We start from the raw sequence: 12,293 nt of genomic DNA on the forward strand, positions 1-12,293 counted from the left end.
GCACGATGCCCAGGCAGTCGGACGTGCCGTGACCTCACCAAGGCCACGGGGTTAGTGGTGTGGTGGACACTGTGTGCCAGCCAGGCATGAACCAGGCACTGGGCTTTTCCTTACTTGTTTATTTGGCATTAAAACAGGTTCACGGGGCTTCCCAGGTGGCGCAGTGGTTGAGAATCTGCCTGCTAATGCAGGGGACACGGGTTCGAGCCCTGGCCTGGGAAGATCCCACATGCCGCAGAGCGGCTGGGCCCGTGAGCCACAACTGCTGAGCCTGCGCGTCTGGAGCCTGTGCTCCGCAACGAGAGAGGCCGCGACGGTGAGAGGCCCGCGCATCGCGATGAAGAGTGGCCCCCGCTTGCCACAACTGGAGAAAGCCCTCGCACAGAAACGAAGACCCAACACAGCCAAAATCAGTCAATCAATCAATCAATCAAACATACGCATCTGATTCAAGATCCTCAATTAAAAAAAAAAAAAAAAAACAGGTTCACGGCCATAGCAAAAGAAGTGTTAAAAGAAACAACTTCGATTCAGTTACAATTTCCTGAAACTTTCGCTCAGATACACCTTTGCTCACGCCTAACTGGCCAAGACCTGGGTCCGATTTAGCTGCTGACTCTGGCAGGAGCCACCGACTCGATCCTCGGGGACCCACCTGGAACCCGGGGACAACCACCAGCCCACCTGGTGTGCAGGGCAGCTGCGCGGTGTGCACGGAAGGGCTGGGGGCTGGGGGCACCGGTGGGGGCTCGCTGTGATAAAATGCATCCCCCGCCCCGCCCCGGCGTCCAGGTGAAGCTCAGCCTGAGCTGCACCTTTGCCATCGAGGGCTGCCTCATCTCGGAGGACCTGGGAGGTGAGCATACCCTCTGCTAAAGGACGTCACCACGAACAGTGTTGCCCATGCAGCCGCTGGGTCCTGGGGTCACTGCCCAGGGACGGGACGGGCGCGTTGGAGCGCGGCCCGGACGTGCAGGGCCCTGCAGGTGGGCTGAGCGTGCACACCTGCTCCCTCGGCCTCACCAGAGCGCCTCCTACTGGTCGTACACACTCCTTTTCAACTAAAGACCGCTCATCGAGAGCACGCGGGGCCCCAGACGCCGCACTCCTTCCCTGGGAGTGTCTGTCACTCCCGCTGTTAACTCCTGAAGAGGGCTGATCAGCGACCAGTAACCCCGGTGCAGCGACCTAAGAGAGAAGCTATGTCTGCACGCGGAGCAGAAAGGAAGTGAACTCACGCCTGCGCAAGCCGTACCTGCATCGGATACTCCAGCACCGGTGCTTCCTCCTCGTCTGTTGGTCCAAACTGACGCCTGGTGGCTGAGAAACGCAGAGCTATGGACACGGCCAGCTTCAGGTTCACGACGGACATGCCCGCGATGGCGACCCGGCCGGAGGACAGGCTGCCCAGGGACTCGCTGAAGTGCTGCCTGGCGTCCTGCAGGAGGAAAGCAGGTGAGGGCGGACCTGGGATCCGCAAGCTGCCTCGGGGACGGGCACAGACGTGGAGGGGCGCTCCTTTATTCACTCAACCCTTCCAGGCCCTGCCCCCGGGGCGCCCCAGACACAGGCCCCTGGGCCCAGGAGGCCAAGCTGCATGGGGGCCGGCGTCCCCATCACGGGAGGCTGTGGGGGGGCACGGAGGATGCCCAGCGACAGGAGGACGGGGGCCCGGGCAGATGCACCACCTGCAGAGACCTGCAAGCTGCCCCCTGGAAGTACGAAGCCCTGCTCCCGATCCCACCGGGGACCGGACAGCGTGCTGAGAGCGAGGCAGGAGCCGAGGGCAGAGGGCACGGCGGGCACCGACATTTCGTTTGTAGAACAGGCTCCTTCCCCCATCCCCTCACCCCCCACCTGGGATTCCTCCCGGCCCATCAAACCACCATTCTAAGGGGTGTGATGGTCATCTGTTGTCCTTTGTGATCTTTGGAACTGGGTAATTGCCTGCGTGCATCTATTTTTAATGTGTGGTAAATCGCAATGCACTTATCGCTGTTTCCAACAGTGGCTTGTGCTTTAAGGGCCGTCGGCGGCGTTTGGGTACATCCGCCCGTAAGCCTCACCAAATTATTCGATCACGTACACCTCCCTTACCCTCTGCTGCTTCTCCTGGGTTCACTTATTTTACTATTCGGGCTTTTCTTCCAAAATTATGTCCACTCTGGTATTTGTATGGCAACACTTCAAGCCTCTGGCCGAGAATATTTATTATGTTCCCACGCACGAATGACAGTCCAGTTGGATTTAGAAGAAGCATGTTTACAGTTGTCTTCCCTCAGTGGTCTGAAATGTCATCTCGCTGACTTCTTGCGTCCGGCGTCGCGCCGCAGAGCTCTGAGACGAAAGGGGGTCCATTCCGTGGGAGGTGGCTCAGCGTCCTGTCTCCGGAAGACCTCAGCATCTTCTCTACGAGGTTCTGCCATTTCTCCACAGTGAGTGTGGGATGGGAGATCCTGACTCCTCCTGTATGTGCCCCTCCGTCAAGGTTTTCTTCCTTCTTTACTTTAGAGACATTTATCTTCATCGTTTCTGCAAGACATTGTCTCCGTGGTTCTCTCCATCCCTTCCTGCCGCCTCCTTCACTCTGATTTCCAACCACTAATTCACTCTCCCGCTGTATGTACCCCATCTGTTGGGTTCTCTCAAGGACTTACTTTCGTACTTTTCGTTCATTTTTTTATATCGCTGTTTCCATTCTTGAACGGCTTCCTGTGTCTCCTCTAGCTTCTCTCGTCATCTGAAGGTACTTGTCACACTCGTTGAAGCCCTGTTCTCTCGGCTCCAAGCAGCCGAAGCTCAATGTCAGGCAGGGATCTCACACGCACATGTGCTCCCGGGTCGCATCATCCTGGCCGTGGGTTCAGGACCGGGAGGGCTCAGCGACCCTGACTTGGCCACGTCTGGAAAGCACCCGGGGCCGTGCCACTGCATGTCTACACTCAATAAACTTAGGTGTGTGGTCACCCCCGTTGGTGCACAGCCCACCAGGCGACCCTTCACTCTTAAGCCCCTGGTGGGAAACAGAACTGGCGGGGGCAACCTCCCTAACTGAAGTGCCGGGGGGCTGGCAGGGGCGGGGCGGGGGGAGGTCATCGTGCTCGGGGCCCTGGAGGTGTGGCCGACCCAAGCACTCCCGTCCCTGTTAGCGGCACGGGGACCTGATCCTAGGCAGGTCTGCACGGGCCACGGGCTCCTGTGGTGACTATCCCCCTCTGAGCACAGGGGGTGGGTGTCCTGTGGGCCTGGAGGCAGCTGTACCTTAACATGGGTGACGTAGGTGCCCTCGGGGGTGATATCTCCTGAGCGGTTCAGCAGGTCCTGGCGAGGAATCCTGACCTTGTGGAACATGGCAAATCTGTGCGGAGACACAACGCTTCTGGTTAAACTGGGGTCGGCCCCCGGGGCTTATCTCCTCTCCCTCCTGAAACTCAGTCAAATAAAAGCAAAGGACAGCTCAAAAGGTGACATAATCCCCAAAAGACCAAAAAAAAAACCCAGAAAACCCAACAAGACAAAAACGCAGGAGAGAGAAGGCACCAGTAGACAGGACATTTCAACAAATTGTTCTATCCAAAAAAGCAGGCGTAAGCAAAAGGTGGTGTGAGTGATGGGCTCTGCGTGAGATAAAGCGGCTGTCTGCTGGTAACGATGGAGGCCAGCCCCCCCACGCCCCTACCCCCGGCGCTCGGACCTCAGGGCTGCACGCGGGCTTCTGCTACACTGCACGCTGGGAGGAAACGTCCTCGCTCGCTGCGGCCAGAACACCCGGGACCGGTCATTCAGCAGAAAAGGCGGGACCGTTTTCGTAAAGATGAGAATCTCTGGTTCTCACACTTGAATCCCACACCAGAGTCCACACACGGAGTGACAAAGTCAGCAAACTGAGGTTTTAAACGTCCCACGTCAAACAGGAGAACCGCACCATCCCATTAGGGCTCCAGAGGCAGGCGAGTCAGCTCCCCTGAGCAGCTGAGAACACGCGTGCACACGCATCCCTGGGGATCACGTGTGTGTCAGTAATCGAAGGTATTTTCCGTGGTTGTCAGGAAGGAAAATCTGTCTCACGATAGTGCAGGGAACAAGGTTATGCGAAGTAACGGGTGGTACAGACACTGTGCAAAAAAACCCAAACCATCTTAAAATATCAACAGTTCCGACGGTGCCTTATCTGATTTCCAAGCAGTTTAGATGTCACACGGAACATTCTTTTACGGAACCACGGGAAGCGGCTCTGGGAAGAGCAGCGGCGCCCTGCGGAGAAGGGGGGCAGCTCCTCGTGCCACCCCCCAGCTCCTCCTTGGATCCCAGGCTGCACGGCTCCCCAGGCACCGTCCCGAGCCACGGCGCTCCCCCCCACCCCGAGCTGTGTCTCGATGGTCTGTACCTCTTCTTGTCCCATTTCCTGCAACAGTCCCCCCCCACCCAGCTCTTTCCAGACCCCACCTCGTGCCCCTGTCCCGCACACAGGAGCAGAGGCCTTTCTAAACTTCAGCTCGGAACGGTCACACCCGGCACGAGAATCTTGGGTCCCTGGGGCCAACAGAATCTAAACCCGTAGGAAAACGTGGTAAGCCCTCCGGCGGGACCCCATCAGCTGCTGCAACAGCACCGGCCTCCTGGTAGCCCGCAGCCCGCAGCTGGGTCACATCTGCCTGTGACCGTCAAGCCGGCCAGGCCCTCTCCTGGCCTCTGGGCCGACGGCCCTCAGAGCGCTGCCACCTCCTCCAAGATGCCTGCCACGATTCCCACCCCTGCCCCGAGGTGAGCACCCAGGGGTCCCACAGCACCATTAGATGGCGGTCCTGGCCACGTTGCCCACTGAGCCACTTGCTTCTCGGTGGCAGTTAGTGACCCTCTTATAAGGGGGCCACATGCCTAGCACCTAGCAGACACGTAATAAGTGCCGGGGATGAATCAACAGCGGCGAGACATCGTCCTTAGGGCGCTGGTGCACCTCCACAGAACCCCGAGTCCCAGGGCAGCCTTGAGGGGTGACACAGCCAGTGCACCTGGGGAAGAGCTGAGACCCGGGGCTGGGCGCGGGGCGGCTGGAGGGGCCCCTCCCCAATTCCTTCGGAAGCGACTAGGATTTCTGCACGCGAGGCCGCCAGGCCCCCACCAGCATCCAGGCCAGGGTCTCCCTTCCGGCGTGGGAAACGCAGGCCCGGCCCAAGCATCCGAAGGCACTGCCTGGAGGGAGCCACTCGTCAGGGCCTTTGTGGGGTGGCTCTGACTGGCCCCGGGAGCCTTTGGGGGGTTCAGACACCCACGTCTCAAGAAGGGCCGGCCTCAGTGCCGATGTCCCTGGTCTGGTCCAGCTCGTCACTTGAAAGGCAAGGAATGCTCCTCCAAGTCTGATGCTGTCAGCTCAGAGCGCCCTTTTTAAGGAGTGGAAAATCTTCACCCTTCCTGCTGCACAGGATGCAACAAGGCTGAATATATTTATAGTTGCGAAAATATTTGCTGGACTTCAACTGAAATAAAAATTTTACACATTCTCTTTTGAGCACTGCCATGTGGCAAAGGCTGTTCCACAAACAGTCGATGCTGGCCAGCCTGGTCAGAATCCCCAGTGTCCCCAGAGGGCAGGGGCCGGGGGGGGGGCCGCATAGGTTGTATCTGATACGGGGTGTGCGTGACTTGGGGTGTGTGACACGACAGTGTGAGCATACAGCAGGGCTGGGGAGTTAGCGGGCGGCAGGCCCTGCTCCCAGGCCCCGCACCCCCTTCCTCCCGGGCCTCTCGCTCCACGTCCCAGTGACCTCCTTGCTCCTGGGGCCTCTCACTGCTGCCCCAGCCCCACCGGGGCCCCAGCGCCTCGTGGGACGTCCTCTCAGCCGCTCTCGAGATGATTCCCCGCCTCACCTCTGAGCAAGTGTGAGGAGGCCCTGCAGCCCACCTTGAAGGTGAGGTTCAACAGTTCACTTGAGGGATCTTTACTGATTTGCTTTCAGAGTTATTTGGCTAAAAGTAATCCGTGCGATTTACGTCTGCCTCTGATTTCCAGACCGTCTTCCCACAGACGCGCGAATTCTTGTGACCCACCTATGAATTGTTAATCACTTTTTCAAAATAAAAGATCTCGGACAAAACTCACTCAGTCGCGACACTGCTCCGCAAGCAGCAGGCAAGCAGGGAAAGCCCGGGACTCAGACCCGCGCGCCCTCTGCTGGGCGTGCGCCCCGAAGCGGGCGGGCACAGCTGCGTTTCTGGCGGGGCGGGCACTGCCTGCGTCACCGCCCCTGGCCCACATCCCAGCCCCAGCCCAGGGGCCGAGGGACCCCAGGCACCACTGAACCTTCAAAGGCTCAGGGACCGGGTACGGCTGCTTCCACGTCCCGTCCGCCGGCCTCCAAGTGGCCCCATGGGAACGGCGACTCTGGTTTGGGGGGGCCGCTCTGAGCCGGCTTCAGGGTGGTCACCATGCTGCCCCCTGGCGGCACCCGGGCTGGCACTGCTGAGTCTCAGAAAAGCTTGGCTCCTCTGACGTGACATGTTTATTTAGGAGGGTCTTTGGGACGTCGGCGTGACTCCCTGGGACCATCGCCATAAGAGACAAATACTCAGGCTCTAAAACGGGACTTGATTTGGGAGAACCAAGTGCAGAGTTTTTCACGGATGTCCCAAAACACTGTTAAAGGTTCTAACTTGTAAAACCAAATGAACGGGGACTGGAGATCTGTGACCTCACCCAAGGCCTTCCTTGGACAGCAGTGACCCGGCAGCACTTGCTCACAGCTGGAGGGTCATTTCCTACCGCCAGGCGCCTGGAGATACACCTGCCCGGCCTTACGTGTGAGCACAGACCCTTCCACAGACGGAGTCACCACACACGCATTTTCCGGGTCCCACACTGGGACGCATGGATCTAATAAAAGGACGCTCGTGGTCACAGAGTCCAGAGCAAGACGGGGCCTTCCACCTCCACCTCCCGCATGGTCCTCCTTGATGCTGGCTCACCTCGGCCAGATCGGGTGCATCTTCTCAAACACACCGAGCCGCGTGGCGGCCTCGCTTTGAGGGCTGCAGAGCTTCCCCTGCCCCAAGGACCACAGGCCACATGGCCCGTCCCTGCCGGGGGGGCCCCATGCACCCGCACAAAGCAGTGATGGAAGGAAACTGACACCCTCCTCCCCCAACCCCAGGCTCCAGCGTTAATTAACAGCTCTTTTCACAGCCCAGCGAGAGAGGCACTCGAAGCTCTTGACAGGTATAGGTTAGAAGGGCTGTGTGTGTGTGTGTGTGTGTGTGTGTGTTTCTGGTTTTACTTTTTAGTGACATCCTTCCATTTTCTCCTCCAGCTACACTCAGTGAAAATCGATGGTTCTCCCGCCCTGTCTGGTACAGGCTGGGGCCCCACCTGTTCTGAGGGTCCAAGCAGAGGTTTGAGGCACTCTCCGTGCCCCCAGCTCCCTGACCTCTGGGGAGGGGCGACAGCTGAAAGGAGGTTTCTCCACGCTTAGGGTGGTGGGAGACCACCTGGCCCAGCTTCTGTCTCAGAGATGAACTGCCTCCTGATTTACACTCAAGATGACCAGGGTCAGGATAACCAGCTCAAACTACGGCGAGGCGGGCTCCTCTGTTCTCTGCCCCCCGACGAAGCGGCAGGTATGCAAACGTTCCCGAGACGCAGTGTGAGGTACACGACTAAGGAACCCCCGGCTGTGCTTTCCCCCCAGGTAGAAAGCATCTCAGGAGAACAGAGGGACACAAAGCATCTCAGCCAGGCTTTCCGGGAGACGGCATGTGAGTCCCGCCCGCAGGCGCAGGTGGGGGAGCGCTGACAGGTAGCAAAGGTCAGTAAGACCGTGCCAGGCCCCCAGGCAGGGCTACGCGGGGGCCGAGCTTGCAGACATCATGCCCACCTTACAGACGAGGAGACGGCCAAGAAAGCTGGTCAAGACAACACAAAGAGGCAGAGGTGGACCCAGGATTTGAACCCAGATCTGTCTGATTCCAAAACTCATGCCATGAATGAGCCCGGGAATCCCTCAGGGAGAATCCAAGGCCCTTCCTGACGTGGCTTCCCTGCCCACCCCCCCACCTCCAGCTCCCCAAGCCCAGGTCTCGTCTCAGACCACTCTGCCCCCGCTACCCGGGACCCGGCTCTACCCCAGAAGCAGCGTGGACACCTGTTGGGTGCCTGAGCTCCAGGATGAGGAGCAGGCCCGGGTCACAGGCTGAGGCCCCACGGGAGACAGGTGTCCAGCCTGAACCTGGCCTGAGAGCTGGAGTGGCCACCTGCTGGGGAGAAGTTTGTGTGCTCTGCACTTGGGGCCACTTATGTCTCCTGAAGTTGGAGTACAAACAGGACCCGGCCCTTTCCAGCATGATCTCAGGTGCAGAGGTGAGGTGCATCCCGCAGGAGTCTGGGAGGGTACGGGGACAGCACTGAGGGACCCGGTGGGCTCACAGGTAGGACGTACTGAGCAGGCAGCCTTGAGGAACGACCCCTGGAGGAGTGACCGTCAAGCACAAGGTACGCGCTCACCCATTGTCCAGACCGTTCTGTCCAAGCTTCTTTCCGATGTCGCCAACCATCACCCCTGGCATGGGAAGAAGGGTCTTCGGGTCCCGAATCTGCAGAAACCACAGATGGCAACTCTTATGACCACACGAAAATCAAGATGAAAATATTCGAAACCCCCAGTGACTGAGCCACAGGCTCCCTCCGTGTAGCTGCCGTGGGTTAAAGTGTCCTCCAAACGTGTGACCTTGATGGGAGACAGGGTCCTTGCAGATGTAATTAAGGATCTGGAGGTGAGGTCCCTCTGGGTTACCTGGGTGGGCCCTGAATCCAATGACCGCTGTCCTCCAAGAGTCGGGGGAGGAGAGGGCATGGAGAGAGCGGGGCCACGTGCAGACGGAAGCAGAGATGAGAGGGAAGAGGCCACAGCCCAGGAACTCTGGGGTCACCAGAAGCTGGAAGAGACAGAGGAAGGACCCTCCCATGGCGCCTCCGGGGGGAGTGTGGACTTTCTGACACCTTGATTTCAGACCTCTGGCCTCCAGACTGTGGAGAGTCAATTTCTGTGGTTTCAGGCCCCCAGTCTGTGATGCTTTGTTTGGTTATGGTGGCCCCAGGACGCCGACGTAGGAGCTGATTAGTACGTGCTGCCTGGAGAATGCCAGGCATTTCCCAGTCACATTTTAGATGGAGGACTTTCCACTGGCTTTTAATGAAATGACAAAACGGTTGTGCACATACTTGCTGTGGATTATTTCTGTAAATCTCTGCTCCCCCAAATGAGTTTCCAGTAAATATACTTACTAACACACACACAGACAGCTAGCTGACTGGCCCTCGCTTCGTGCGCCCTAAGCGGACAGTATGGAGTTTCGTTCTCAAAGACTTTCAGTGACTCCTACCAGGCATGATTGCGCCACCCTCCCGTCCCAGTGTCATTTGCCGATGTCTGTTGATATTTTTGGTTGTCGTGAGTGGCGGGTACTACAGGCGTCTAGTGGGTAGAGGCCAGCAATGCTAAGCATCCTACGGTGCATAGGGTGGTCCCGGAGCCTGGAATTTTCCAGCCCCGAATGCCAACGGCACGAAGGCTGACAAAAACATCCGTGTTAAAGAACTACTGAATTTGCAGTATTAGAAATTTAGCTGTTTGTATGAATTGCTAGTTTTCCTTTCTTTCAGTGGAACAGTTAGCTAATTTAGTTGAACTTTATAATACAGATAAAATAAAATTGAAGGCTAGTGACAAACAATAAGGCTCAGTAAAGATTCAGATAAAAACTCTTGAAATCCTTACGAAACAGAAAAAAAGTTTTACAAAAAAGATGGAGAGGAGAAGAGATATAAAAAACAGTTAGTGATTTTCAAGTCATCAAACAGAAAAATACTGCTAATGCCAGTTTTCAGTTCATCTAGAAAGAAATGATAACATAGTCCTTACAAACTTCATGTTAACCTCTCAAATCAAGGAAAGGACGCTCACTAAAGTCAAAACCAGGATTAAGTTAACGGTCTCCTCTTCTCAAAAGTATTTAATTGTATCAATTTACATATAACATTTCCCACAATATTTGGAGACTGTCCACCTGATATAACAAACCTGCAATAAATTATGCCCTCCGGTAGGTACACACTACTACGTATAAAGTAAATAAGCTACAAGGATACATTGTATAGCACAGGGAATATAGCCAATATTTAATAATAACTTTAAATGGAGTATAATCTATAAAAATTTTGAATCACTGTATTGTACACCTGAAACAAATATAACGTTGTAAATCAAGTATACCTCAATAAAAAAAAAATTTTTTTTAATTAAAGAAAAAGAAGTATTGGTACCTAAGTAGTGTAAACCACTACACCGTATTAAACTAATCCTGTTGAATTTTCCAATAAAAAAATATGTGATATGGCACATATCACATTCTAATTAAATAGTTTTGTGATGACTTATGTCAACCTCTCTTTCTGAGTAGACGGTAAACTCCACGAGGACAGGATTCACGCCACCCTCGAGCCTGCACTGGATATGCACTAGTTACACAGAGAGGATATGCCAGATGGAGGGGCGACAACATCCTACCGAGTGTTTAAAGCACAGCGTGTAACAGAATCCAGAACACCATGGCTCTATAGTCTAAGAACCAGAGACACTGAAAGACGTTGCATTCAAGTCCAATTTCCATAGGAAGTTCACTTCGGGTACAAATCTATACTCCAGAAACAGTGTGTGGTGGCCTTAGGTAACAAAAAATACACCTGGTCTGCAGGGGTTCATTGCAAGTTGAAAAATAAGGACATGAGCACCAAAGGGAAATGGGTCAACTGGGCGTCGTCAAAATTCAAGCCCTTGTGCACAGAGGACGTTATCGAGAAAGTGAAGATAATTTTAGAACAGGAGGAAATATTTGCACACCATCCATCTGCTAAGGCTTAGTATGCAGAATACATAAAGAACCCTTGTGACTCACCAAAAATCACAAACAATCCGATTAAGAAATGAACTGAGAGTCTGCACATACAACTGGACGATGACCAGACCACTTGCGAAAGCAGGGCTCTGACCCTCAGCCCGCAGCCGCCAGCCCCGGGAGCCAGTCTGGTGGGAGTCAGACATGCAGGAGGGCAGACTGCTGTCTCTAGTGACAAGCCAGGAAGCCAAACAGCCACCCCTGGACAATTGGCCAGGACTCAATCAATACTGATGGCCTCCCTAATCGTTGTCCTGCTTCCAACTCAGGACCAACCCCAGAAGGTCCAACCTGCCCCCTGAATAGTCACCTGGGATGCCTCCCTCTTCTGGTAGCCCCTCCCCCCAACCAGGCCTCCAGCCCCATCAGGCACCCCGAGCCCCCTTTTCCCCACTGGGAAGCTCACCCACTCCTCTGCCTGCCTCTGGGTCTCTGCCAATCACAATGATGAAGGCCGACCCCTCGCTCAGCCAGCTCTGAGCAAACAGCCTTTGCTTTCTCAGTCCCTGCTTGGTTCCACAGGGCAAAGGATTTGAATAGACATTTTGACAAAGAAGATAAGCAAATGGCATAGGAAAATATGTTCCACATCGTTGGTTATTAAGAAAATGCAAATCAAAATCGCAAGCAGATACTGCTTCATACCCACTAGGGTGGTTATGGGGAAGAAAAAGGAAAATAACAAGTGTTGGTGAGGATGTGAAGAAACTGGAGCCCTCGGCATTGCAGGTGGGGATGTAAAATGGTGGAAACTAGTATGGGATTCTACAAAAAGTTTAACACAGAATGACCATACGACCCAGCAATTCCACTCCTAGGTACATACCCCAAAGAACTGAAGACTGGTGTCCAAACAGACACTGCTCATGAATGTTGACAGTGACATTACTCCCAACAGCCAAAAGGTGAAACCACCCAAGATCCATCAAAGGACGAATGCATACACAAACTGTGGACCACCCACATAATGGATCATTCAGGCTTTAAAAGGAAGGGGGTTCTGGGACAGGCTGCAACGTGGATGAACTTCAAAAACACGTGAAGGGAAAGAAGTCAGACACAAAAGGTCACATAGTGCATGATGCGTTTTATATGAAACATCCAGAAGAGGCAGATGCATAGAGACAGAAAGCAGACCACTGGTTGCCAGAGCTGGGGAGGGTGGCAGGGAGGCAGTGCTGAATGAGTGTGGGGTTTCTTCTAGAAAGGAAACGCTCTGAAACTAGAGAGATACAACATCGTGAATTCCCTAAATGCCACTAAATTGTTCACTTTAAAATGGTTAATTTTGGGGCTTCCCTGGTGGCGCAGTGGTTGAGAATCTGCCTGCCAATGCAGGGGACACGGGT

At 55.0% G+C, this 12,293-nt stretch overlaps 1 protein-coding gene across 2 annotated transcripts in view; it reads right to left on the minus strand.

Moving 5' to 3' along the window:
- The window catches only part of ACOX3 (acyl-CoA oxidase 3, pristanoyl), a 48,055-nt gene that overhangs the window by 23,121 nt on the left and 12,641 nt on the right, over positions 1–12,293 (minus strand). For both annotated transcript variants that reach the window (XM_007172309.3, XM_057547361.1), the window contains exons 7-9: positions 8,495–8,583; positions 3,262–3,358; positions 1,256–1,438 (exon numbers count right to left, since the gene is read on the minus strand). In XM_007172309.3, coding sequence (XP_007172371.3) covers positions 1,256–1,438; positions 3,262–3,358; positions 8,495–8,583 — 369 coding nt within the window. The remainder of the gene's footprint in view (positions 1–1,255; positions 1,439–3,261; positions 3,359–8,494; positions 8,584–12,293) is intronic.

Source organism: Balaenoptera acutorostrata, chromosome 5 (genome assembly GCF_949987535.1).
Source record: "Balaenoptera acutorostrata chromosome 5, mBalAcu1.1, whole genome shotgun sequence".
NCBI classification, from domain to species: domain Eukaryota; kingdom Metazoa; phylum Chordata; class Mammalia; order Artiodactyla; family Balaenopteridae; genus Balaenoptera; species Balaenoptera acutorostrata.